Source organism: Bactrocera neohumeralis, chromosome 4, assembly GCF_024586455.1.
Source record: "Bactrocera neohumeralis isolate Rockhampton chromosome 4, APGP_CSIRO_Bneo_wtdbg2-racon-allhic-juicebox.fasta_v2, whole genome shotgun sequence".
NCBI classification, from domain to species: Eukaryota; Metazoa; Arthropoda; class Insecta; order Diptera; family Tephritidae; genus Bactrocera; species Bactrocera neohumeralis.
In genome coordinates, this window is record NC_065921.1 from 84,614,003 (window position 1) to 84,641,767 (window position 27,765).

The 27,765-nt window shown below is 38.4% G+C and overlaps 8 protein-coding genes across 8 annotated transcripts; all 8 read right to left on the reverse strand.

Moving 5' to 3' along the window:
* Positions 1-1,952: 1,952 nt before the first annotated feature.
* LOC126754877 (trypsin eta-like) lies at positions 1,953-2,918 on the reverse strand. The gene has a single exon (XM_050467078.1). The coding sequence runs from the start codon at positions 2,885-2,887 to the stop codon at positions 2,078-2,080; it is 810 nt and encodes a 269-aa protein (XP_050323035.1). The 5' UTR covers positions 2,888-2,918; the 3' UTR covers positions 1,953-2,077.
* Positions 2,919-5,372: 2,454 nt separating this feature from the next.
* On the reverse strand, positions 5,373-6,318 carry LOC126754874 (trypsin zeta-like). The gene has a single exon (XM_050467075.1). It carries the CDS (start codon positions 6,268-6,270, stop codon positions 5,431-5,433), a length of 840 nt encoding a protein of 279 aa, XP_050323032.1. The 5' UTR covers positions 6,271-6,318; the 3' UTR covers positions 5,373-5,430.
* Positions 6,319-6,816: 498 nt separating this feature from the next.
* On the reverse strand, positions 6,817-7,760 carry LOC126754873 (trypsin zeta-like). The gene has a single exon (XM_050467074.1). The coding sequence runs from the start codon at positions 7,751-7,753 to the stop codon at positions 6,911-6,913; it is 843 nt and encodes a 280-aa protein (XP_050323031.1). The 5' UTR covers positions 7,754-7,760; the 3' UTR covers positions 6,817-6,910.
* Positions 7,761-9,251: 1,491 nt separating this feature from the next.
* LOC126754891 (trypsin-like) lies at positions 9,252-10,178 on the reverse strand. Its single transcript, XM_050467094.1, has one exon. The coding sequence runs from the start codon at positions 10,149-10,151 to the stop codon at positions 9,444-9,446; it is 708 nt and encodes a 235-aa protein (XP_050323051.1). The 5' UTR covers positions 10,152-10,178; the 3' UTR covers positions 9,252-9,443.
* A 1,757-nt stretch (positions 10,179-11,935) lies between these two features.
* LOC126754890 (trypsin theta-like) lies at positions 11,936-12,806 on the reverse strand. The gene has a single exon (XM_050467093.1). It carries the CDS (start codon positions 12,700-12,702, stop codon positions 11,992-11,994), a length of 711 nt encoding a protein of 236 aa, XP_050323050.1. The 5' UTR covers positions 12,703-12,806; the 3' UTR covers positions 11,936-11,991.
* Positions 12,807-13,384: 578 nt separating this feature from the next.
* LOC126754892 (trypsin-like) lies at positions 13,385-14,234 on the reverse strand. The gene has a single exon (XM_050467095.1). It carries the CDS (start codon positions 14,169-14,171, stop codon positions 13,464-13,466), a length of 708 nt encoding a protein of 235 aa, XP_050323052.1. The 5' UTR covers positions 14,172-14,234; the 3' UTR covers positions 13,385-13,463.
* Positions 14,235-19,171: 4,937 nt separating this feature from the next.
* Positions 19,172-20,012, reverse strand: LOC126754893 (trypsin-like). The gene has a single exon (XM_050467097.1). The coding sequence runs from the start codon at positions 19,956-19,958 to the stop codon at positions 19,251-19,253; it is 708 nt and encodes a 235-aa protein (XP_050323054.1). The 5' UTR covers positions 19,959-20,012; the 3' UTR covers positions 19,172-19,250.
* A 5,684-nt stretch (positions 20,013-25,696) lies between these two features.
* On the reverse strand, positions 25,697-26,571 carry LOC126754894 (trypsin-like). The gene has a single exon (XM_050467098.1). It carries the CDS (start codon positions 26,481-26,483, stop codon positions 25,776-25,778), a length of 708 nt encoding a protein of 235 aa, XP_050323055.1. The 5' UTR covers positions 26,484-26,571; the 3' UTR covers positions 25,697-25,775.
* Between the last annotated feature and the right edge of the window lie 1,194 nt (positions 26,572-27,765).

Consider the following 27,765-nt stretch of genomic DNA (forward strand, 5'->3'; position numbering starts at 1 on the left):
GCTGTATAATAAGTAGCTTTTTTAAGGGCCAACTTGAGCTGAAATAAACTACTTTGTTAATTAAGAGACCTTTTGATAGATGTTATTGGTCTCAACAAGGTTCGCTTTATAATTGTACATGTTTTTTTTTTTTGCAATTTTGAAGCAACAGAAAATTTAAACAGTTATCAGTTCTAGCCCATGTCTCTGTCTGCATTTCGAAGAGTGATATGTTAAATGGATTGAACAATTTTCCAACAGTTTGATTGACAACTTTAACAAATAGATCTCCTTAGATCGGGATTATCAGATTTCTGCAGTTTCGGACTACTTCCGATTTCTTTGAATCTCTTCCAAGGAAAGTCTTTCTAAGGAAACCTTTACATACTTTCGTTCATTGCTGAGTATCAGAAGAGATTATGTAGCTTTAAGAAATCATTACAGAGTTTTCCAAGGTAGAACTACGATAAGCTTACCATTTACTTATTTAGATCTATAAAGGTGACTATGTTGAATGTGTACTTTGAAGCCATACTACTGTTCATCAACATCAAAAGCTTAGTATTATTGTATATTGGGTAGTCGAGAAAGTATTTTCGTATTTCCAATCAAACTTCAACGTATTTTTTTATATTTATAATGAACTTCAATGAACCAAATATGTACCATTTCGGTAGATCACTTTTTACCATTTTTTCCGCTAGAGACATTATTCCATCAGTGTAAAACTATTCTGGTTTCTCGGCGAAAAACTACGACAAGTAATTTTCATAGGCTTCTCTTGAACCCAACCTCACTCCATTAAGAGAGTTCTGCAATGGTAGTCCGATGGTGCAAGATCAGGGCTATATGGTGGATGCATCGAAACTTCCCCACCAAGCTCTCCCAGTTTTTGCCGAATCATTAAAAATGTGTGTGGTCTAGTGTCGTCCTGAGACAAAGCCCTTTCTGCTGATCAGTTCTAATCAGTTTTTTTCGATTGCTTGCTTCAATTTCATCAGTTGTTGACAGTAAAATGTAGAGTCAATCGTTCGACCAAGCTGGATCAGTTCATAGTGGATGATTCCTTTCCAATCCCACCAAACATTCAGCATAACCTTTCAAGGCGTCAATCCTGGCTTTACAACCATTTGTTGAGCTTCACCCCGCTTGGACTATGATCTTTTTCGCACATTATTGTCGTATTTGATCCACTTTTCATCTCCTGTTAACATTCGCTTCAGAAATGGTTCGATTTCATTTCGCTTCTGCAAAGAATCCCAGATGTTGATTCGGTTCATTAAATTTTTCACAGACAATTCATGTGGTGCCCAAACTCCGAGCTTCTTTCTGTATCCAGCCTTTTTTAAATGGTTCAAAACCGTTTGATGATGAATGTTATGTTCCTTAGCGATGTCATGGCTGCTTATGTGACAGTCCTGGTCGGTCTTTTCCATAATTTCATCAACTTTTTCAACGATAGGTCGACCAGAGCGAGCTGCATCTTTCACATCGAAATTTCCAGAATGGAAGCGATCGAACTATTTTTCATTATTTTCACTTATTTTAAAACAGCTTTAACTTTTTTAACTTCCCCGAACTTAATATTTTTTTTGGTTAAATGAAGCTTAAAATCTCACCTTTCCGACATCATATGGTATGACACAATGTGATTGGTATCACTGGAGATATACGACTGCAACGACATCTATTGACAAAATACGAAAGGACTTTTTCGACTACCCAATATATAGCGACCATACAAGCTAACCATCCAAATCGAATTCTTGTAAGGAACTTCTTGTATTTGTGAACGGTATTTTAGCTTCGACGCAACCTAAGTTAAGGGTTTTTCTTGGTTTTTACTGGATCATAAGTGTATTTGTTAAACACATATTTACGATTGATTTTAAAGTTGCTTATCTCAGACAATTCCATACATATCGTTGTAATATCAAACAGCTTATCTGTAAATTATATGAACACATGCGTAGTTTATTGTAGTTTCTAAGTATTTTATTCCATTGGCAAACTAGTTATTCATTTTCTTTCGCAAAAGTCAAAGTTAACATAATAACAGCGTTGAAATTACATACATATTATTTTTTATTATTTACTATTACAACGGCTCAATCGCTTCGCTGCTAATCCACTCATTGAAATGCACCAAATTTGTATAAACTCCTGGGTAACCCACACGTCCACAACCATTACCCCACGATACCAAGCCTACAGCCGTGCCGTTCGAAACAAGCGCGCTACCCGCGTCACCCAGGCACGCGTCCACGGCAACGCCATTTGCACTTTCACCACCGGCGCACAACATGGCCGCGCTAATGCGTCCGGCGCCATAAGCTTCTTTGCACTGCGCAGTGTCCACTATGCGCACATTGGCCTCTTGCAATTGCTCCTCAAACTCTGCATACTCGGCCGCTGCGCCCCAACCAGCCACTGTTGCCGCGCTGCCAGCTGCGGGCAATTGCTCGGCTAATTTGATTGGGTTAATCACTTTCACGTTTTGGCTGGTGAGCGGAAATTCCAAGCGCAACAAGGCCAAATCGTTATCGATGAACCAAATATCGAAATCCGGATGTATTGCAATTGATTTGACGAGATAAACATAACCGTCACTTTGTGAACGATAACTGCTGCCGGCTACAATAAGCAATTTTTGACGCTCCAAGCCGATGACGCAACGCGCGGTAGTCAACACGATATCCTCCGAATATATTGTGCCGGAACAACGGTGACTGAAGGGTGTCGAAGCATTGCGTTTGTAACGTATGGATACTAAATGCGGTGCGCTAGCAATGTCCACCGTCTCACCGCCAACAATGCGTCCTTGTGGTGTTGCGTACACCGTTAACGTGATTGAGGCACAGAGTGCCAAGAGGAAAATTTGTAGCGCGTTGTTAAGAAGTAATGCCATTGTTTTCTTGTGCGTCCGTAATGCAACAATATCGAACTTGTACTGTTCCCCGTGGCATAAAAAATGTTTAGCTGACTAATTTTATGTCATTTCGATAATATTTAAACTTATCGTATATTTTTGAAAAATCATACATATGTGATAACGCACTTCTTTGCTAGCACTTGAATTTAACTATTTTTCCGTTGTTAGTATTTGTCATATCTGGTCATGTATATGTCGTAAATTATACAATCGCTTGACGTACATATTAGTTTAGACCAATGGGAAAATGCGAGAGATAGTTAAAACGATAATTATAGTCGGAATTATGGAGAACGAGCTCTACGCGCTATAAGTTGTAGGTAAAACTGTGTAAGAGTTTTTGTAGATCTTCTTCTCCCTTTAATGCAGCCTTTCGAAGTCTTTAGCAGGTTATGGAACTCCGTATTGACAGCTATAGCTTTGCGAGATCTTTTGACGAGCTTTATCACCTTAAATATGGTGAATATATAATATTTATTTATATTATTCGACTCATAAGGAATGCTAAAAGGTGTGTGATTAACCTTAAGAGACGGCCGATTTCAGACACTTTTCTTGAACTCATGATGAGCATATACCTAGTATACCATTTCATAAAAAAAATATACATTTATTATTTCAGATAGCTTGATTTGGCACCACAATTCGTCTTCAAAATCAATTACGAGTAAATAGTTCCAATCCCCAATCGATGACGTTGGAGCAGACGTTCCATTGTCCGACCATGAACAAGTTCGAATAGTAATTAATCGTCGGAAGAACAGCAAAGCAGTGGACGATGGATTGCGAGACGAGCTATTCAAATACGGCGGCGAAGAACTGATAAGAAGCATGCATTTTAGAATATTATCGGACGAAACATGCCCGACGATTGGAATTTAAGTGTGCTCTGCCCAATCCACAAAAGGGAAGACGCCACAATCTGCGCCAACCATGGAGGGATAAGCCTCCTCAACATCACATTTAAGGTTCTATCGGGCGTATTATGTTAAAGATCAAAAGCCCACTGTCAACAAACTGATTGGACCTTATCAGTGCGGCTTTTGGTCTGGAAAATCAAGTGTACATCTGCTGGGCGTACACCGATGATATTGGTATACTTCGCCTCAACAACCGCGCCGTTAGCTCTGCTTTTTCCAGAATGGATAAGGAAGCGAAGCAAAGGGTGTGGTAGTGAACGAGGGTAAGACGAAATATCTCTGTCACCAAACAAACAGCGGTAGCACTCGCGGCTTGGATCCCACGTCTCTGTTGATAGTCATAACTTCGAAATCGTAGATAATTTCGTATATCTTGGAACCAGTATTAACACCAATAACAACGTCAGCCTCGAAATCCAACGCAGAATAACTCTTGCCAACAGGTGCAACTTTGAAACTGAGTAGGCAATTGAGAAGTAAAGCCCTCTCCCGACGAACAAAGACCAATCTCAATAAGTCACTCATTATTCCCGTCCTGCCATATGGTGCAGAGGCATGGACGATGGCAACACCTGATGAGTCGACTTTACGAGTTTTCGAGAGAAAAGTTCAGCGGAAGATTTATGGTCCCTTACGCACTGGCAACGTTGAATAATTCATTCGATAAAACGATGAGCTGTACAGGATATACGCCGACATTGAGATAGTTCAGCGCTGTCTAGGTCTAGGTCATGTCGACCGAATGGATGAAAACACTCCAGCTCTGAAAGTATTCGACGCAGTATCCGCCGGGAGAAGCAGAGAAAGACCTTCACTCAGTTGTAAAGACCAGGTGGAGACGGACCTGGCTTCTCCTGGAATGTCCAATTGGCGCCAAGCGGCGAAAAGGAAAACCGACGCGCGTTGTAAACTCGGCTATAATCACGTAAGCGATGTCTACACCAATAAAGAAGAAGAAAAGGTTCAAATATTTAAGTTCCATCATAGACAATTTGAGATTCGAGTAGGAATTTGGAATAACAAACGCATAGAATTTCCTCAAAATTACTGATCCATTTTAATTATATTAACCATTGCACTATATAGTTTAAAATGAGAATAGATTCGATTGATTTACCCTAAAGGGTCTTTCGAAAACTATTTATTATTTTATAGTATAATGGTTGTACAATACGTGCACGCTTCTTATCTACGGTAGCGGCAATAAAGACGCGATCAACTACCATAAACATAAGTACATATGTACTGATATTTATTTCTGATATGAATAATCAGTTATGTACCCTCAATTACATGAATATTAATTTTTTGATAAACCGTGTTGCCATATTGATAAAAAATTTAGTCTAGACATTATAGAATACTTAAGGTTTCGATTAATTTTGCTTCATTTATATTCCCGAAAAAAGCACACACTGTCATTTATTTATTTCAGCCAAGCTATTAGTACCTACGCGCTTAAATGTAGGCAACGAAAGTCATAACAGCATTGTAGCTACAAAAGATGAGAAAACCAATAAACGCACGGAATAAAACCAAAATTGTTACACAAGCCATTGATACGTGAAAGCACTATTTATTAGCATAAAATTTGAAACATTAGTACAACAACGTAGACTCTACTGCAGCAATCTTTTCATCCAACCACGACCGCAAATGCGTTACATTGGCATAAACGCCTGGATAATTTGCCCTTGCACAGCCACTGCCCCATGACACTATACCGGCCAACTTGCCGTCAACCAATAAGGGACCACCGGAATCACCTTGGCACGCATCCTTACCGCCAACGCCACGCACGCCCGCACACAACATAGCATCGGAAATTAGCGAGTTCCTATAATCCTGCTGACATATCTCATTGCTGACAATCGGCACTTTGACTTCTTGTAATAGATCTGGACTGGCACCGCCCTCTGTGAGCGTACCCCAACCGGTAACAACGGAAATAGCGCCATTCGCTGAGGGCTTGTCCGCCAACGGTATTGCTTTAATAGTCACATTATTAATCGGCAACGGTGCACCGAGTACCATTAGCGCAATATCATTGTCATAGGTGCTTGGAGTGTATTGTTCATGCATAATGATCTCCTTGACGGGCACAACTACACCGTTGACACTACGTTTTTCATTGGCACCGGCGACAATTTGATATTGACTTGCCACTTTACCGATCACGCAATGGGCTGCTGTCACGACCAGGTACTCGTTGTAAACGGAGCCGCCACAATTATGTGTATAACTGTTCTGCGATGCTAGTATACTCTTATAACGCATACTAACTTGATGCGGGTGCGCTGTGATGTCGACCGTGTAACCGCCAACGATGCGTCCATCCAACGCGACTTCGGCTGAATCCGTTTCGGCGAGAGTGCGCGCCCAAGCTGAATTCGTAAAGGCTATCGCCAATAGGCTGGCAATGATGATGCAGGCTTTCATTGCGAACACTTTAAAGTAAACTTATGACAAGAGCGAAGACTTGTTGACCAGTCGGTTGGTCAAAGACTGATTATTTCTAAACGCTTGTAATAAGGCCAAGGCATATCCAACGCTACGCTAATCGTGGGCTTATCGGTAATTATTGGTAGATGACGGCGTATGGCTTGATAATATGGCAACAAGGTTGTGCCATAATCTTATTAAAGGCCAATTAAAGGAATATAATTTATGGTGGTGCCCTGATAAAGAGTTTAGTCCATTGTATAATTCATTACGTGATCAAATGATGCGGAATGAATGACAGGAAATTTTAAAGTTGGCGCATTGCAATTATAGATTTAAAAACGTTTGAGGTTTTCGGTGCTTTGGGAATCGGCTTAAAGCAATCAGTTCATTACCCTTAAAGAGTAGACGACTCTTTCAACTGCAGGAATATTTTATATACAAAAAATCGTAGAAAATCTCCATTGTCATTGAAGAAATAATTTATTTTTATGTTTATAAAAGGGTACAAGTCATAAAACCTTCTTTCAGGGGTCTGTATCTATTAACACACAACATTTTATTTAATAAATTACCATTTCCTTATAACAATTCCAACAATGCTTGAAAAATGCACATTCTCATAAATAAGCTTCTTTCAATAATCTTCGTTCAAAAGCGTCGCTTCCACCTCGGCGATAGTCGCCCGCAGCCATGGTAATAAATACCAAACATTCGCGTACACGCCCGGATAGTTAGGTTGTCCACAACCGTTTCCCCATGATACCACACCAGCCAGTTTACCATTAACCAAGAGCGGTCCGCCTGAATCCATTTGGCAGGCATCTTTGCCACCAACATCCAACAAACCCGCACACAGCATAGCGTCTGTGATGCCACCCGCATAACGTTCCTCACATATCTCATTGCTGACGATCGGCACTTGCACTTCGTGCAAGAAGTCGGGAATCTGACCTTCAGCGTCTAGGCCCCAACCGGTTACTGTAGCGATGTCTCCAGCTTGCGGTTGCACTTCAGTTAGTTGAACTGATTTAATGGTGAAATTATTAATTGGCAACGCAGCGGCGAGTACCAACAGAGCAATATCGTTATCCACAAATTCTTCATCATATTCTTCGTGCATCAGTATCTCTTTTACAGGTACAATTACCCCGTCGGCACCATCGCGTTGATTCGTGCCTACAACAACCATAAGTTCGTTGCTCTCCAGATCATCAACGCAATGTGATGCCGTTATGACAATACGATCTGAATATATGCTGCCACCACATGAATGGTCGTAGGGGTCTTCCGGTACAGTGGCATTCCTTTCACGTAGACTGACCTGATGCGGATACTGTATAATATTGACCACTTTGCCGCCAACAATTCGCGAATCCGAGTCTTGATCGTTGACGAGATGAGTCATATCTGCGCTGGTCATGAGCACCAAAAGAAAGGTAAAAGAGGCACACAAAATATTACACGCGTAGTTAGCCATTTTGCAATTCATCCGGGTATTGCCTTCCCGACACGCGAGTGGATACTGCCGCACTGCGAATTTTGTGACAAAATCTGAGTAAAATATTCTTACTAAAGTTAAAATTTATTAAAATGAAATATACCCACTTGAGAATTAGGTAAGTTTCAGTGATAATAATATATGTTTATATTAAAAGCGTAGATAAAGTGATTTACTATTTTTGCGAAACTAATTTATTATCTGTTTCTTCAGTGTTGTCAACAATAATGAGTAGGACGGTAGCACTGACTGTAAACACATACCGTTATATTTGGATGGCCCAGGTATGGACAAGTTCATATCAATTTGGTACCAGATTACAATGCTGTCCGGTTGGTTGGTTGAAAAGGGCCACTCACATCATCATTAAATCCATTGTTCTCCTGGTGGTTACCAATTTAAGCCTTATTCAGCAGCCCAGTGGACTTGGTAAAAACCCTGCGGTGGAAAAGCACCGTAGCTACACAATGTCTCTTCAGTTGGAGTATTGAAAGCCGTGTTGAATGTCCCTTCTCATCCGGCTGAAGGCCGGGCGCTCGCATAGTTAATATTCGAGAATTTCATCATCTTCCGGTCATGTTTCGCATTCCGCCGAATCCACTTTTTCATTTTTTAAGGTATGACCTTAAGGGTAAGTGCCCTGATATGACCCCTACAATGTTACTAAGCTCTCCTCTATTGTTCTTTGCTTCAAACAAGTCAATATGGCAGCTTTGCGGAATTGTGTCTCCAGCTGTCCTCGAGTTACCTACTAAAAGTCCAGTTATTGCCTGCTTGCATAACCTAACGCAGTGAGACTTAGTATTGGCGCAACAAATAGCTTTAATTGCCGCTTAACTATCCACTAAAATGTCTTTGAACTGGCTGGTTAGAGCAGAAGTCCACTTGGCACCTTCTGTTATACCCACAATTTCGACCTGAAAGACTAAGTTGCAGTCGTTAAATTTGAAGCTACCTACGTTGTATGGATTACTACAGGATAAGTTTGATCCTGTTATTGTTTCATCCTTGGATTCGTCAGTGAATATGTAGACTTCGTCGTTGGAACTGTCATCACGGAACCATTGGTTTAATCTTCTCCACATGATATGTTTAGTTGCTCGTGGGTCTCCTTTACACGGTCGCAATGCCAGCTTAAACTGAGTTCATTAACAAGAGCGAGTATGATACCGTTTCCGTGCGATGTTTGGTCTGGCTCCAATGACCTAAAATCCGGGTGGCAGAAAGCATTGCCTCATACTACATTTGTGTATGTATTGGCCGGATGTCAAGCATAGACTTAGTTGACGTAGTTTTCATTGAGCCTGTATACAGTACTGTTTAAAATCAAATACTGTTTCGACTCTTAATAAAAAGTTTCCATGAGAATAACTGTGATTAGTTTGGGAACCATTTGCAAAATATTCTACAAAGTTATCTCAAGTTTCGAATTAAATTATAGTTTACTTTTCATGTTGATAAATTGAATATACATATATTTTCTTATTTCATTATTTGACATATTTCTTTACTGATTAATTAATATTTTAAAATAATCATTGTTGCTATTTTAGCTTTCTTGGTTGACAATAGATAAGATTAAGACTACCTTCAAATACTTTATTAATAAACTTATGAAGGCAACACTTTGCTGTTTTCGTGTAGGTATATCTATACATAGAAGACGATTTTACAATTTCTTAGCAGTTTTTGTAATCCATGATTTTACAGATGGTATATCAGTATAAATAGCTGGATTCCCCTTATTACCACAGCCGTTACCCCAAGAAGCCAAACCGACCAATTCATTGTTTACAACCAAAGGACTACCGCCTAATGCGCCGCAAGCATTGTTACTCTTAGCCAGGCCGCATACCATGCTCGTCAATACATCGTCACTGCTATATCTATACTTTCCAGAAACGCAATCCTTTCGGCTTATGACACTCACAGTCATGTCCACCAAGTTATTTTTTGCATCCCAACCACTGACTACGCCGCTAGTACCTGTCTTCGGCAATTTGCTCGCTACATTAATAGTACCCACGTTCACGGACTCTGCCAACTTCAGAAGAGCCACGTCATACGCATTAGTTTCTGGATCGAATTTTATATCAAAAGTACTGGCGGCAATTTTTACTACTCGACCACCGTTATTGACGGCAACAACCAGTTGGGAACTATCGTAGAAAGTCAAACACTGAGCAGCAGTAACAACAATATTGGAACTGATTAGAGCGCCAACGCAGACGCGTGTGCCATCGGTTCCCTGTATGGAGACGAGATAAGGGTGGGCCTTAATTGTAGTGGCTACGCCACCTTCAATTCCATCAGCGTACGTACTAGTGGCGAACGCTGAAATCACGAGCAACAAACGACAAACTAACGAAGTATACATCTTAACAAACACTGTTTTAACTCCACTCCTGACAATTAATAGCTTTCGAAGCTAAAATGTTTCTCTTTTTTTAGGCACTAACTTTTATAATTTGAAACAGTTAATAGCAATGATTTAGTACTAGTTTCAATAGCGAAAGAGTCACGACAAAAGTCTAAAAAATAAATGCAAGTTAATGAACTGATAAGAAACCAAAAAAATCAATGAACTTTCAACAAAATATCGCCCCTGCGTGGAGGGGGAAGAATATACCCGTGGTAAGGCACGCTTGTCGTAAGAGGCGACTAAAATCCACATGCACTGTGTCCGACATAGCAGGTCTTGTTTTAAATGTCAGCATGGTCTAAGTCAGAAATAGTGCTATAATATTAGCTAGAAATGATATTATTGACTTTATATTAATTCCTAAGATAAAGACATTTGTTGTTCAAGCGACAAATGTCACTAGTCACTGAGTTTGGGATTTTGGGAGCTCAACTGGTAGTAGCAAAAGCTACAAAGTCTCACCAGAGACTATAACCTGGTTTACTCCAATCTGCTCATTGGGTTTGGCCCTTTGTGGAGATTCGTGGTGGCTGTGGTTTGTACCTAAGTGCAGGCAGGGCATTTTGTCCAATGTGGAGTCGCATTGCGGCCGGGTGCCGGACCCAGAGTAAGGCAGAGGTTTTAGGTCGGCCTCGTACCCGACCAAGGCGGCTAGGGTGTCCCTATCCACCCGAACCAATTGGAACCAAGGTATAAGTGCAGAATGCATTCATACTTTGGTTCTCCAAGGTATGAGTGTTGAATGCATTTATGCTTTGGGGCGCTGATCAACGCATTGTATTGATCTACGTGCTTCTAGAAATAGAAAGCACCGTGAGGTTAGGTCTTCGCAGGCAGGTACTCACGTTAATCATAACGAACACACGGGCTTAGTCAGACAGTCAGGCCAACATCGTTCCTAATAATCGAACCGACTCAGAAATGACTGTCATTTAAACCCACCAAAACCTGATATGGTGTAAGGATAATAAGGATTTCCTCCGGATTCGGTAAAGGTAGTTCCTACATAACGAACGAGCGGCTGGTCATTTTGTTCCGTTGGCACCAGGCCTTTTTGGAGGGTCGGGAAAATGTCGCTGATAAATGAGCAAATCCAAAGTGAAAACGATGCTCAAACAAAGGGTCAATCGAGTCCGACAAGACATCGGAGTCGATTGGAAGTTGCATCATAACAACGCCCCGGCTCACACCGCCTTTCTTGTGCACAGCTACCTAACCAAAGCCGACATCACAACGCTTCCGCAGCCGCCCTACAGCCCAGATGTGCCCCCCGGCCTTTTTTTGTTTCCTTGCCTGAAAAAGCCGATGAAGGTAAAGCATTTTGAGACGACAGAGGGTATCCAAGCAACATGCACCTCGGATCTCAAGGATTTTCCGGAGAATGCCTTCGGTGACGCCTTCAATGTTTAGAAAATGCGCTGGCAGCGCTGCATCGACGCAGAAGGAGCTTATTTTGAAGATTTTTAAAGAATTGTAACATTGGTTCAATAAATTTTTTTAAATCGATTCGGTCCTCTTAATTTCCGGACAAACCCCGTACATCCATTTTAGTGATCAAATATAGCGATTGATAAAAACCGGCATATTTGTTCCACAACAGATGTTTAACGATAATGCGAATTGCTTAATAGACTTACTGCAACTGGCTTACAACTCTAGTACAGACCACGGAACAACTCACAAAACAGGCCTAATTTCGATACAATCATTAAGTTTAACTATCACAATAAAATACAGTCTTCTGCTTCAATCATAACTGTAATTTATTAACTAAATGTATAATAATACAATAAATTTAAAGTTGATTAGCGGTTTCAATGATCCACGAGCGCTCGGCTGCAATATTAGTGAAGACAGCCGGATTGCCCTTGTTGCCACAACCGTAACCCCAGGAAACCAAACCGACCAGCTGTTTATCAACCACTAATGGATCACCAGCTTGACCATTACAAGCTTGCAGATTACTAGCAAGGCCACACAACATGGTATTCAACACTTCATCCTCGCTGTACTTATAGTCGCCGGAACCACATTCCTCGGCGTCAATTGTTCTCACTGCAACATCAACGAGACTGTTGTTGGCTGCCCAACCGGTCACCACACCTTTGGCACCGTTTGCCGGCAGTTCGCTGGCTAACTCAATGGAACCACTTTCCACTGATTCGGCTAATTTCAAAACGGCCACATCGTTCTCCATGGTGACAAAATCAAATCGCGGATTGAAACTTTGCGCCGCGATTTCAACAATTTTTTCGCCATTATTTACACCGACAGCCAGTTGGGAAGCATCGTAGAAAGCCAAGCATTGCGCAGCAGTCACAACGGTATTTTCATTAATCAAAGCACCACCACAGATTATTGGTGAACCATCTTTACCTTGTATTGAAACGAGGTAGGGATGCGCTTGTATGGTCGTCGGGACACCACCTTCAATATCGGAGGCGAATGTATTACTAGAGTATGCTAAGATCACTAGCAGGATAGTACAAGCAAATAACTTCGCCATTCTTTTTTTTTTTGACAGATAAACTATTTTAAAGCCACTATAGTTAACTTCGAGGTTTAAGTCTGTTAATTATGGTGTTAAATGTTCAACTATGCCCTACTCGATAATCGTGTGCCTTTATATACCATCAAAAGCGTCCAATATTTATTATGTGTGCTGTATTAACTGTTTACAGAGAATGCAGTTAATTGAGAACAAACCTATTTACTGCAATTCGATGCTTAATTGATTGTTCCAAACAAGAGTCGTAATATAATACATCATCTCTAAGGCACTAGACAATAGTTGTATGGCAACATTGTTGAGTCCAGGTGTTCTATCGCCTATTACGTAGTAGCTAAAGTTGAGTTTACTTGCTTGAAGCCTACGTCAGTTAATTCTAATATAGATTCTAAAGTTGTTGTTTATCATAAAAGCAACGAAAGCACAATTGGGGAAAAATACACTTATGTCAGATACCACAATCCGCATGATCTTAAAGCCGCAAGGTGGAATAGCATGAGCTTATTAAATAATTAGTAGATCGGCTTTCGTGGAATTTGAGTTATAGAAACCATTGTCAGCTTCAAAGCAACATTGTCTACATTAAATTAATTTAATCTGTTATGTGGCCCTTGAGATACTCAGTAGCTCATATTACTGGCAAGCTTTTAGCTGAATGATTTAAGAATCAGGTAACAAATGAATTATAAACAACATTTATTTTAGATATAAACTCATTTTATTTAATTAAATTTTATATGGAGAAAAGTAGCTCCATATTACAAGGACTTTGCCGAGCTGGAGATCCACGATGCTAAAGATGGAATATCAGTGAAGACAGCTGGATTACCCTTGTTGCCACAACCATAACCCCAGGAAACCAAACCAACCAATTTCTTGTTTGCAATCAAAGGACTTCCGGGGAAAGCGCCACAAGCATTTGCGTTAGTCGCAAGTCCGCACAACATTGTGGATAAGATTTCATCTTCACTGTAGCTGTAGTCACCTGAACCACATTCCGAGGTGCCAATGACAGTCTCCGCAATATCTACCAAGTTGTTGCTGGCGTCCCAGGTGGTCACCACACCACTAATTCCATTTGTTGGTTGTTCGCTGGCCACTGCGATGGTACCAACGCTCACTGCTTCAGCCAATTTCACTAGGGCCACATCATTCTCCATGGTGGTGAAATCAAAACCTGAATTGAAGGTGCTGCTGGCAATTTTCACGACTTTAGCGCCATTGCTGACACCGACCACCAGCTGTGATACATCGTAGAAATTCAAACACTGTGCTGCAGTGACAACGGTCTTTGTATCAATTAAGACACCACCACAGACTTTTGAGCCGTCGGTACCCTGTAGCGAGACGACATAGGGGTGTGCTGAAATCGTGGTGGCTACACCACCCTCAGCTCCATCAGCGTTGATGTTAGAGACGCAGGCAGCGATCACGAGCAAAACACTAGAAATGTATAACTTGGCCATCTTTATATGAACTGTAGTTCTCTTAATGGAGCTCAGCGATTAGTTCTTAATTTCTTTGGTGTCGAAATCTCAACTATAAACTATTCATACTTTCATGCCCTTATATACGCTCAAAACCTGCTGCGCGCTTCTAAGCATTGTTTATTTTGTCTGCCGAAGGGAGAGAGGATGGTAGAGTTTGGCTCAATCGGTAAGCAATTATAGCGTTATCTGTTAAATTACTAAAAGATTGTAGAATATAATTGTTTATTTTATTCTAAAAAGAAAAATAAGTTAAATTTCGCAGTAGAATAAGAGGTACATACATTCATACTATGGTAGTCGAAAAAGTGTTTTCGTATTTCTAATCAAACTTTAACTTTTTTTTTATATTCATACTAACAAATAAATAAACAAATAAATATGTTCCATTTTTTGCCATTTTTCCGCTAGAGACATTATTCCATCACTGTAAAACTTTCAACAGTGTAAATCGAAATTTCCAGAACGAAAGCTAGCAAGCTTTTGTTGTGCTACACGAATTGATACAGCATGGCCTCCGAAAACTTCACAAATTTCATTGGTCGCTTACGTGGCATTCCTTCCCTTTTTTATACAAAAATTTCAAATTATAGCGAATTTCTTCATTATTTTCACTCATTTTTGAAAAGCTGTAACTTTTTTTCAACTTCCCTGAATTTAATTTTTTATTTTTTTTGGTTAAATGAAGCTTAAAATCTCACCTTTCCAACACGATATGGTATGATACAATGCGACTGGTAGCACTGGAGATATACGAGTGCAACGACATCTATGGACAAAATGCGAAAAGACTTTTTCGACTACCCAATATATGAGGTTTTAGTCACTTTTCATAATAACGGGTGTCAATTTTGTGTATAATTTTTTTTATCAATAAGTCTGCCTTTTTTCTTCGTCAGGACATACATATGTTTTTTTTATTTTTGACTATTTCCTTTTAATAATAAAAGCAACAAAAGTAATAAAATGAAATAGAAAAACATTAATAATAATAAAACTTCTGATGCCACAAATTAAAAGTCTAGATAAATTTTGTAAAGAAGTTTTAAAATGGGGACTTCCATCATATAATATAATGTAATCGCTCAATCTGGGTATTTTTTTTACTCAATGTTTTTCATTATCCAATCGCATAAAAGTGTTTTCCTGTGCCTGCCGCCGCTTTGCACACCCGAACATATTATTTATTACTGACATTATTAATATAGAACTAGCAGCCGAAACTTATGTTACTAAATTTTAATTATTTTTGTTAAATTTTGTCTGCAAATAACAAGGAGATTTCGTTTCACAAATAACCATAAGCACTTTTCCTTTTACTTACCCCGAACTAACGACATACAACTGTGCAAATAATAACTCAAACCGTAATTTGTGTGTCTATTCAGCCTGAACTAGCTAAGCAATTAATAATCAAATTATTTGAATATCGTTTTGTTTACTGTCTGTTCGCCCGCCCGTGCTAGCGATAACTTGAGTAAAAATTGTGTGTTTCTTGGATAATTGCTACGTGCACAAAATGCCGTTAAGCGGAAATTTTTAAATAGGTACAGTCATACCAAAAATTAAGATGCAAAACTGTATTTTGGTCTACCATAGTGAAGTATGGAGGGGCATTTGTAGATTAAATTTTTTAAAAACTAGGATTGAATCTACCAAATCTACCAAAATCGACTTTTGCACACAAAAAATGATAAAATCGATTGATAACCTGACCCATACTCCATATATCGGTAATCGGACTAAATCCCCTCCTACACACCATACATTACAATTTCAAGCACCAATGAAGTTATCGGAATAAAATTTTACACAAGCAATCCTCCTTAGGTTGTGCTATCTCTCGACTAAAAAATGTCAAATTTGGACCATAACTGTTCAAGCCCCCACATTTCGAATATATGCACCTTAGTATATATACATATATATTTTCACGTAGTTCCTAGGTGGAACATAGGGCCTCAATAAACAACTTATAATTAATTTTATTTACAGCTATAAATTTAATTTCTTTCCAAGACTTCTTCTCTGTGCTTCTGCTTCGACTTCCCGTCTCCAGGTGTTGGCTGGTGTCCCGCGTCTTCAGTAGATTCCAATCTAGCGCTGTTCTGCTAATGTCGTCTTAAGGCTTTCGTATAGTGTGGCCGATCCATTTCCATTTACGATGGCGAATTTCGATACGGACCGGTAGCTGTTTAGTTACGGTCCAGAAATTAATATTGCTAATAACGTTAGGCCAGAATATCCGCAAAATTTTTCGAAGACATCGATTACAAAAGGATTGCAGTGATTGTAAAACATTCGCTGCAATATTCCACGTCTCGCAGCCATATAAATCAACGGATTTCACGCTTGAATCGAATATTTTAAGCTTCGTGCGTATGGATATATGTGTTGATCTCCAGACTTTATCCAACATTCCGAAGGTAGCGCGACCTTTGGATATACGGTTTCGTATATCGGCTGCTGGTCCACCGTTTTTAGATATGCTGCTACCTAAATAGCAGAACTCGTCGACTTCCTCGAGACATGTTCCAGCGATCTGTAGGTTTGGCTTTTCGGTTGTGTTGATGCGCGTGAATTTGGTCTTCGCTATATTAATTTTAAGTCCAGTTTGTGCGGCGAGATCACTAACAGCTTCTAGTTTCAAGGAAATGTGCAAATATTTATGGGACAACAGACAGAGCTACCGCTTAAACCCCAAGATATTCCTCTATTAGTCGCACACTATTGACGCATCACCAAATCCAATACCAAATTGAATAAAAGGGGAGATAGCACGCACCCCTGCCTGACACCAGTCCTGACTTGAATTCCGCTACTTAAAATATTTCCACACCTTACTCGACAACTAGCTCCTGAGTACAGCTGTTTTATTAGGTTAATTAATTTTTCCGGAACTCCTTTGCATACAAGGGCTCTCCAAATCGCATCATGTTTGAGAGTGTCAAACGCTTTCTCAAAATCGATAAAGCAAAGGTAGAGAGGAGTTCGCCACTCTACCGACTGCTCTACAATCACTCGTAAGGTGTTGATGTGATCGACACATGAGCAATGGGGTCTGAAACCAGCTTGTTCTTTACGTAGCCCATGCATCAGCGAATCAGATAACCTTTTGTGAATTATATGCGTTATTATTTTATTCACCATACTTAGTAGTGTTATTCCTCTCCAGGGCTTAGTGCTTATAACTGATTTTTACCGAAAATGTGGTTAAAACTGTGAGATAATATTTTTCCAATAATTTTGTGCTCTTGTGTTAAAAATTGGTTAAATCGAGTTAATACTTCCTATAGTCCCTTACATTTACTTACTCAACATGATAACTTTCGAACTTCTGCTTGACTTTATACCACATATTTTGGTCAATATGTTAAATCTCTTAGCAAAATTAGTTGAACTTGTTAGCATAACGAATAATGCCAAAATTTAATGCAATCAGTTCAGACCATACCATAACCATAGTACAACAGATATAGTGATTTCCAAACTTCCACCTAAATTTTATGATAGCAACCAACAGAGGTAAGGAATATAATTGACCATGTATTATTAAACAAAATATTGTTTCGCTTTGAGTATGCGTGAAATCGGTCTAGACCTTGGTCTAAAGCTCATATTCTTGATAAAATTACTTCCGACTGTCTGGTTGTCTTTTCCTCATATATCCAATATATTAAATTAAGATTTTTACTTTGTGTATATGAAAGAGTATATAACTCTTGCGACATGTTGCAACACAGTATAATACTCGTATAGTTTTGTTCACCTAAGCGAGGTAGATATAGGATTGTATAAATATAAATGATCTGGATGACCAAACGAGTGGAAATGAGTATTACTGTCTGTCTGCCCGTCCGTCCAAGCACAAGCTGTAACTATTGAATAGGTAAAAGGAAATAGGTTTAATGTATACAACTCCTAGAATACCAAGGCTACAATAACCACTAAGAATAAATCCCTTAAGCACCCCTACCGACAATGTAAAAATGGTAGAAATCGGAAGATAACATCCGGGTGACTTTATTCCATATGGTTGGTGATGGCACCACGGTAGTTCCCTGACTTTGAATCTAGTAAGTTGCAAGAGTTTAAATTATTCGTACACCACCTTACTTAGTCCTTCATTACTTGGTAATATAGTGGATCGTTCACTACGTAATTTCGTTTGATGAGAACAGCTGATCTTATTGAATTTTTTCGCAGCCAACTTCACACTTCACCGCCTTATGCTTATAGATTTGAACATCTGATATAATAAGGCTTGTTTGTAAAAAAAAAATCTTAAATTTTTAAGAATAATTTTTATTTGGTGCCCTGTCGATGATGAAAAATCGAGAAAAGCTATTTAATTATATAATGGAAAAAATACAATTCAAACAAGGCGAAAATTATGTGATGTGTGCGGATAAAATGTGTTGACCGAACGCCAATGTAACAATTGATTTGCAAAATTTCGTTCCGGCAATTTCGATCTTGGAAGGACTTTTGAGGCCAATGTGAATAAAATAAAATCATTGGTCGATGTAAATTGGCGAATAACAACTCGAGAGATTTCTGAAAATTTTAATTTGTCTAACGCGACCGTTTACAAACACATGAAGCGTCTAGGATTGATTTCAAAGCTTGACATATGGGATCCTCACGTTCTTACATAATGAAATTTGCTACGTCGCATTAACGACTGTGATTTTCTTATCAAACGTCAAAGAGTGACCCATTTTTGGAGCGCATTGTTACTGGTGACGCACAGTGGTTTGTTTACAAGTATGTACATATGTAAAACACAAAAGATTATTGTCTTAAAAGAATGAACCAGTTCAAACCACTTCCAAGGCCGATAATCACCAAACAAGGTTATCTTGTCTGTTTGGTATGATTTCAAAGGAATCGTTTTTTGAGCTTTTACCCCGTTAAGTGTTGCTCACATTACTTACTGATAAGTTTTCTGCTGAATGAATTAAGAATCAGGTAAGAAATGAATTATAAACAAATTTTATTTTAGATTTAACCTTATTTTATTTAATTAAATTTTATATGGAGAAAAGTAGCTCCATATTACAAAGACTTTGCAGAGCTGGAGATCCACGATGCTAAAGATGGAATATCTGTGAAGACAGCTGGATTACCCTTGTTGCCACAACCATAACCCCAGGAAACCAAACCAACCAATTTCTTGTTTGCAATCAAAGGACTTCCGGGTAAAGCGCCACAAGCATTTGCATTAGTCGCAAGTCCGCACAACATTGTGGATAAGATTTCATCTTCACTGTAGCTGTAGTCACCTGAACCACATTCCGAGGTGCCAATGACAGTCTCCGCAATATCTACCAAGTTGTTGCTGGCGTCCCAGGTGGTCACCACACCACTAATTCCATTTGTTGGTTGTTCGCTGGCCACTGCGATGGTACCAACGATCACTGCTTCAGCCAATTTCACTAGGGCCACATCATTCTCCATGGTGGTGAAATCAAAACCTGAATTGAAGGTGCTGCTGGCAATTTTCACGACTTTAGCGCCATTGCTGACACCGACCACCAGCTGTGATACGTCGTAGAAATTCAAACACTGTGCTGCAGTGAGAACCGTCTTTGTATCAATTAAGACACCACCACAGACTTTTGAGCCGTCGGTACCCTGTAGCGAGACGACATAGGGGTGTGCTGAAATTGTGGTGGCTACACCACCCTCAGCTCCATCAGCGTTGATGTTCGAAACGCAGGCAGCGATCACCAGCAAAACACTAGAAATGTATAACTTGGCCATCTTTATTTTGACTTTAGTCTAACGGAGCTCAGCGATTAGTTCTTAATTTCTTTGGTGTCGAAATCTCAACTATAAACTATTCATACTTTCATGCCCTTATATACGCTCAAAAGCCTGCTGCGCGCTTCTAAGCATTGTTTATTTTGTCTGCCGAAGGGAGAGAGGGTGGTAGAGTTTGGCTCAATCGGTAAGCAATTGTAGCGTTATCTGTTAAATTACTAAAAGATTGTAGAATATAATTGTTTATTTTATTCTAAATAGAAAAATAAGTTAAATTTCGCAGTGGAATAAGAGGTACATACATTCATACTATGGTAGTCGAAAAAGTGTTTTCGTATTTCTAATCAAACTTCAACTTTTTTTTTATATTTATTCTACTAATAAATAAATAAACAAACAAATATGTACCATTTTGGTCGACCACTTTTTGCCATTTTTCCGCTAGAGACATTATTCCATCAGTGTAAAACTTTCAACAGTGTAAATCGAAATTTCCAGAACGAAAGCTAGCGAGCTATTGTTGTGCTACACGAACTGATACAGCATGGTCTCCGCAAACTTCACAAATTTCATTGGTCGCTTACGTGGCATTCCTTCCCTTTTTTATACAAAAATTTCAAATTATAGCGAATTTCTTCATTATTTTCACTCATTTTTGAAAAGCTGTAACTTTTTTTCAACTTCCCTGAATTTTATTTTTTATTTTTTTTGGTTAAATGAAGCTTAAAATCTCACCTTTCCAACACGATATGGTATGATACAATGCGACTGGTAGCACTGGAGATATACGACAGCGAAAAGACTTTTTCGATTACCCAATATATGAGGTTTTAGTCACTTTTCATAATAACGGGTGTCAATTTTGTGTATAATTTTTTTTATCAATAAGTCTGCCTTTTTTCTTCGTCAGGACATACATATGTTTTTTTTATTTTTGACTATTTCCTTTTAATAATAAAAGCAACAAAAGTAATAAAATGAAATAGAAAAACATTAATAATAATAAAACTTCTGATGCCACAAATTAAAAGTCTAGATAAATTTTGTAAAGAAGTTTTAAAATGGGGACTTCCATCATATAATATAATGTAATCGCTCAATCTGGGTATTTTTTTTACTCAATGTTTTTCATTATCCAATCGCATAAAAGTGTTTTCCTGTGCCTGCCGCCGCTTTGCACACCCGAACATATTATTTATTACTGACATTATTAATATAGAACTAGCAGCCGCTACTTATGTTACTAAATTTTAATTATTTTTGTTAAATTTTGTCTGCAAATAACAAGGAGATTTCGTTTCACAAATAACCATAAGCACTTTTCCTTTTACTTACCCCGAACTAACGACATACAACTGTGCAAATAATAACTCAAACCGTAATTTGTGTGTCTATTCAGCCTGAACTAGCTAAGCAATTAATAATCAAATTATTTGAATATCGTTTTGTTTACTGTCTGTTCGCCCGCCCGTGCTAGCGATAACTTGAGTAAAAATTGTGTGTTTCTTGGATAATTGCTACGTGCACAAAATGCCGTTAAGCGGAAATTTTTAAATAGGTACAGTCATATCAAAAATTAAGTTATTAAACTGTATTTTAGTCTAGTGAAGTATGGAGAGGCATTTGTAGATGAAACTTTTTAAAAACTAGGATTGAATCTACCAAATCTACCAAAATCGACTTTTGCACACAAAAAAGGATAAAATCGATTGATAACCTGACCCATACTCCATATATCGGTAATCGGACTAAGTCTCCTCCTACACACCATATATCACAATTTCAAGCACCAATGAAGTTATCGGAATAAAATTTTACACAAACAATCCCCCTTAGGTGTGCTATCTCTCGACTAAAAAATTCAAATTTGGACCATAACTGTTCAAACCCCCAAATTTCGAATATATGAACGTTAGTATATATACATACATATATATTTTCACGTAGTTTCTAGGTGGAACATAGGGCCTCAATAAACAACTTATAATTAATTTTATTTGGAGCTATAAATTTAATTTCTTTCCAAGAATAACCACTTCTCTGTGCTTCTGCTCCGACTTCCCGTCTCCAGGTGTTGGCTGGTCTCCCGCGTCTTCGGTAGATTCCAATCTAGCGCTGTTCTGCTAATGTCGTCTTAAGGCTTTCGTATAGTGTGGCCGATCCATTTCCATTTACGACGTCGAATTTCGATACGGACCGGTAGCTGTTTAGTTACGGTCCAGAAATTAATATTGCTAATAACGTTAGGCCAGAATATCCGCAAAATTTTTCGAAGACATCGATTACAAAAGGATTGCAGTGATTGTAAAACATTCGCTGCAATATTCCACGTCTCGCAGCCATATAATACAACGGATTTCACGCTTGAATCGAATATTTTAAGCTTCGTGCGTACGGATCAGAGAACTGCAACGAGTAATAAATTTTTGTGTATACTTAAGTACTGATCCGTTACTCTGTCTGATTCTGTCAGTTCAGTTCATGTACACGAAGCGAACTGTTTGTCTTCAAATCAGCGATAGAGAACAACTTTGTATCACTAGCGATCGGCTTATACCTGATTTGTTTATGAACATTCGTATCAGCAGAAAATACCCAAAGTGATGCAAACTCATGCTTCAATGATTGAAATGATCGACAGCGTTCGGTTTGTATATCATCCCCTAAACACTGATTTTCTCTAGTGCACTTCTGTTCTATTTCAACTACATATGTATGTTTGTATACACATGTATGTATGAATGTATATATGTTATATGTAAAATGGAAATTCCATCGAGTACATACATACATACAACAAATGTATGTATATATGTATGTACATACATATGTACGTATTCGATGCAATTTCCATTGTTTACGCTTCGAAAATTTGTAACACGCGAACATTTTCAAAGCTGATACATTTTTTGCCACACATGATTCAAATCAGTGACACATGATTCAAATCAGTATCATATGATACGATTGCAACCGAAGCCAGCCATACGTTTACACGATCGTGATTGCCGAAGAACAGATTGTTTGTGTTGCATCAGGTCAGTTGACGCTGGCAGATACACGAATTGATTAACAATGTTGTCTATGCTGAACTGAATTGATTTGATTGTGTTTTTGGCACGACTGTTTGTTCTGATTTTATCATACTCGTTGCAGCTCTCTGGTACGGATATATGTGTTGATCTCCAGACTTTATCCAACATTCCGAAGGTAGCGCGACCTTTGGATATACGGTTTCGTATATCGGCTGCTGGTCCACCGTTTTTAGATATGATGCTACCTAAATAGCAGAACTCCTCGACTTCTTCGAGACATGTTCCAGCGATCTGTATTTTTGGCTTTTCGGTTGTGTTGATGCGCGTGAATTTTGTCTTCGCTATATTAATTTTAAGTCCAGTTTATGCGGCGAGATCACTAACAGCTTCTAGTTTCAAGGAAATGTGCGAATATTTATGGGAAAACAGACAGAGCTACCGCTTAAACCCCAAGATATTCCTCTATTAGTCGCACACTATTGACGCATCACCAAATCCAATATCAAATTGAATAAAAGGGGAGATACATAGCACGCACCCCTGCCTGACACCAGTCCTGACTTGAATTCCGCTACTTAAAATATTTCCACACCTTACTCGACAACTAGCTCCTGAGTACAGCTGTTTTATTAGGTTAATTAATTTTTCCGGAACTCCTTTGCATACAAGGGCTCTCCAAATTGCATCATGTTTGAGAGTGTCAAACGCTTTCTCAAAATCGATAAAGCAAAGGTATAGAGGAGTTCGCCACTCTACCGACTGCTCTACAATCATTCGTAAGGTGTTGATGTGATCGACACATGAGCAATGGGGTCTGAAACCAGCTTGTTCTTTACGTAGCCCATGCATCAGCGAATCAGATAACCTTTTGTGAATTATATGCGTTATTATTTTATTCACCATACTTAGTAGTGTTATTCCTCTCCAGGGCTTAGTGCTTATAACTGATTTTTACCGAAAATGTGGTTAAAACTGTGAGATAATATTTTTCCAATAATTTTGTGCTCTTCTGTTAAAAATGGGTTAAATCGAGTTAATACTTCCTATAGTCCCTTACATTTACTTACTCAACATGATAACTTTCGAACTTCTGCTTGACTTTGTACCACATATTTTGGTCAATATGTTATCTCTTAGCAAAATTTGTTAAACTTGTTAGCATAACGAATAATGCCAAAATTTAATGCAATCAGTTCAGACCATACCATAACCATAGTACAACAGATATAGTGATTTCCAAACTTCCACCTAAATTTTATGATAGCAACCAACAGAGGTAAGGAATATAATTGACCATGTATTATTAAACAAAATATTGTTTCGCTTTGAGTATGCGTGAAATCGGTCTAGACCTTGGTCTAAAGCTCATATTTTTGATAAAATTACTTCCGACTGTCTGGTTGTCTTTTTCCTCATATATCCAATATATTAAATTAAGATTTTTTCTTTGTGTATATGAAAGAGTATATAACTCTTGCGACATGTTGCTACAGAGTATAATACTCGTATAGTTTTGTTCACCTAAGCGAGATAGATATAGGATTGTATAAATATAAATGATCTGGATGACCAAACGAGTGGAAATCCGTATTACTGTCTGTCTGTCCGTCCGTCCAAGCACAAGCTGTAACTATTGAATAGGTAAAAGGAAATAAGTTTAATGTATACAACTCCTAGAATACTAAGGCTACAATAACCATTAAGAATAAATCCCTTAAGCACCCCTACCGACAATGTAAGAATGGTAGAAATCGGAAGATAACATCCGGGTGACTTTATTCCATATGGTTGGTGATGGCATCACGGTAGTTCCCTGGCTAGTAAGTTGCAAGAGTTTAAATTATTCGTACACCACCTTACTTAGTCCTTCATTACTTGGTAATATAGTGGATCGTTCACTACGTAATTTCGTTTGATGAGAACAGCTGATCTTATTGAATTTTTTCGCAGCCAACTTCACACTTCACCGCCTTATGCTTATAGATTGAACATCTGATATAATAAGGCTTGTTTGTAAAAAAAAATTCTTAAATTTTTAGAAATAATTTTTATTTGGTGCCCTGCCGATGATGAAAAATCGAGAAAAGCTATTTAATTATATAATGGAAAAAATACAATTCAAACAAGGCGAAAATTATGTGATGTGTGCGGATAAAATGTGTTGACCGAACGCCAATGTAACAATTGATTTGCAAAATTTCGTTCCGGAAGGACTTTTGAGGCCAATGTGAATAAAATAAAGTCATTGGTCGATGTAAATTGGCGAATAACAACTCGAGAGATTTCTGAAAATTTTAATTTGTCTAACGCGACCGTTTACAAACACATGAAGCGTCTAGGATTGATTTCAAAGCTTGACATATGGAATCCTCACGTTCTTACACAATGAAATTTGCTACGTCGCATTAACGACTGTGATTTTCTTATCAAACGTCAAAGAGTGACCCATTTTTGGAGCGCATTGTTACTGGTGACGCACAGTGGTTTGTTTACAAGTATGTATGTAGAACACAAAAGATTATTGTCTAAAAAGAATGAACCAGTTCAAACCACTTCCAAGGCCGATAATCACCAAACAAGATTATCTTGTCTGTTTGGTATGATTTCAAACGAATCGTTTTTTGAGCTTTTACCCCGTTAAGTGTTGCTCATATTACTTACTGATAAGTTTTCTGCTGAATGAATTAAGAATCAGGTAAGAAATGAATTATAAACAAATTTTATTTTAGATTTAACCTTATTTTATTTAATTAAATTTTATATGGAGAAAAGTAGCTCCATATTACAAGGACTTTGCAGAGCTGGAGATCCACGATGCTAAAGATGGAATATCTGTGAAGACAGCTGGATTACCCTTGTTGCCACAACCATATCCCCAGGAAACCAAACCAACCAATTGACTGTTTGCAATCAAAGGACTTCCGGGTAAAGCGCCACAAGCATTTGCATTAGTCGCAAGTCCGCACAACATTGTGGATAAGATTTCATCTTCACTGTAGCTGTAGTCACCTGAACCACATTCCGAGGTGCCAATGACAGTCTCCGCAATATCTACCAAGTTGTTGCTGGCGTCCCAGGTGGTCACTACACCACTAATTCCATTTGTTGGTTGTTCGCTGGCCACTGCGATGGTACCAACGCTCACTGCTTCAGCCAATTTCACTAAGGCCACATCATTCTCCATGGTGGTGAAATCAAAACCTGAATTGAAGGTGCTGCTGGCAATTTTCACGACTTTAGCGCCATTGCTGACACCGACCACCAGCTGTGATACGTCGTAGAAATTCAAACACTGTGCTGCAGTGACAACCGTCTTTGTATCAATTAAGACACCACCACAGACTTTTGAGCCGTCGGTACCCTGTAGCGAGACGACATAGGGGTGTGCTGAAATCGTGGTGGCTACACCACCCTCAGCTCCATCAGCGTTGATGTTCGAAACGCAGGCAGCAATCACAAGCAAAACACTAGAAATGTATAACTTGGCCATCTTTATATGAACTGTAGTTCTCTTAATGGAGCTCAGCGATTAGTTCTTAATTTCTTTGGTGTCGAAATCTCAACTATGAATTATTCATACTTTCATGCCCTTATATACGTTCAAAAACCTGCTGCGCGCTTCCAAGCATTGTTTATTTTGTCTGAGGAAGGGAGAGAGGGAGGTAGAGTTTGGCTCAATCGGTAAGCAATTATAGCGTTATCTGTCAAATTACTAAAAGATTGTAGAATATAATTGTTTATTTTATTCTAAAAAGAAAAATAAGTTAAATTTCGCAGTGGAATAAGAGGTACATACATTCATACTATGGTAGTCGAAAAAGTGTTTTCGTATTTCTAATCAAACTTCAACTTTTTTTTTTATATTTATACTACTAACAAATAAATATGTACCATTTTGGTCGACCACTTTTTGCCATTTTTCCGCTAGAGACATTATTTCATCAATGTAAAACTTTCAACAGTGTAAATCTAAATTTCGAAATATCCAGAACGAAAGCTAGCGAGCTTTTGTTGTGCTACACGAACTGATACAGCATGGTCTCCGCAAACTTCACAAATTTCATTGGTCGCTTACGTGGCATTCTTCCCTTTTTAATACACTTTTATTAGCTTTACTTGTATGTATGTATGTTTGTTTGTAACTTTTTTAAGTGGTACTGAAACCTGGAATATTTGAGCGACACTGTAGGAAGGCGATAGTAAGTTTAAGCAGCTCACCAAAAAGATGCGCTTAAAAGTATGCAACATCTATATAAAACTAGTTTTGGTGATATTTGAATAGCATACTGAGTTGGGCGTCGACCATTCATTAGATTCAAGGTTGTACCAGAGAACGTATATTTATAAATATACGATATATATATATTTATATATTTATATAATATCAGAGAATAAATATACGTTCTCTGATAATATTTATAAATATACGTTCGCTGGTTGTACAGTATATCATGCAGTAATTTATCTGGGCTCTCGACCGTTTGCTGCTGGACAAGCTTATGTAGCACTTAGTCGTTGTAGTTCTTTGGACGGTATTCGAATTGAAGAACTAGACTGTTCAAAGTTGACACGTAAAACCCCATGTAACAGTGAAGCTTTAGAAGAAATGATTCGATTAAGAAGTAATAATTCGTAAAGTCGTCAATAGAACTTGGTAGCAAATAATATAACAATTAGTCAATATATCGAGCATTCCACGCTTTTCTCAAAATAATGCAGGAATTATTTTTCACTTTTTAGTTTGATATGTTTTAAAAGCGTGTTTTTTTAAT

Coding starts and splice junctions, on each gene's coding strand:
- LOC126754894 (XM_050467098.1), bottom strand. CDS start 26,483: ATGGCCAAGTTATACATTTCTAGTGTTTTGCTTGTGATTGCTGCCTGC.
- LOC126754873 (XM_050467074.1), bottom strand. CDS start 7,753: ATGGCTAACTACGCGTGTAATATTTTGTGTGCCTCTTTTACCTTTCTT.
- LOC126754890 (XM_050467093.1), bottom strand. CDS start 12,702: ATGGCGAAGTTATTTGCTTGTACTATCCTGCTAGTGATCTTAGCATAC.
- LOC126754892 (XM_050467095.1), bottom strand. CDS start 14,171: ATGGCCAAGTTATACATTTCTAGTGTTTTGCTCGTGATCGCTGCCTGC.
- LOC126754874 (XM_050467075.1), bottom strand. CDS start 6,270: ATGAAAGCCTGCATCATCATTGCCAGCCTATTGGCGATAGCCTTTACG.
- LOC126754893 (XM_050467097.1), bottom strand. CDS start 19,958: ATGGCCAAGTTATACATTTCTAGTGTTTTGCTGGTGATCGCTGCCTGC.
- LOC126754891 (XM_050467094.1), bottom strand. CDS start 10,151: ATGTATACTTCGTTAGTTTGTCGTTTGTTGCTCGTGATTTCAGCGTTC.
- LOC126754877 (XM_050467078.1), bottom strand. CDS start 2,887: ATGGCATTACTTCTTAACAACGCGCTACAAATTTTCCTCTTGGCACTC.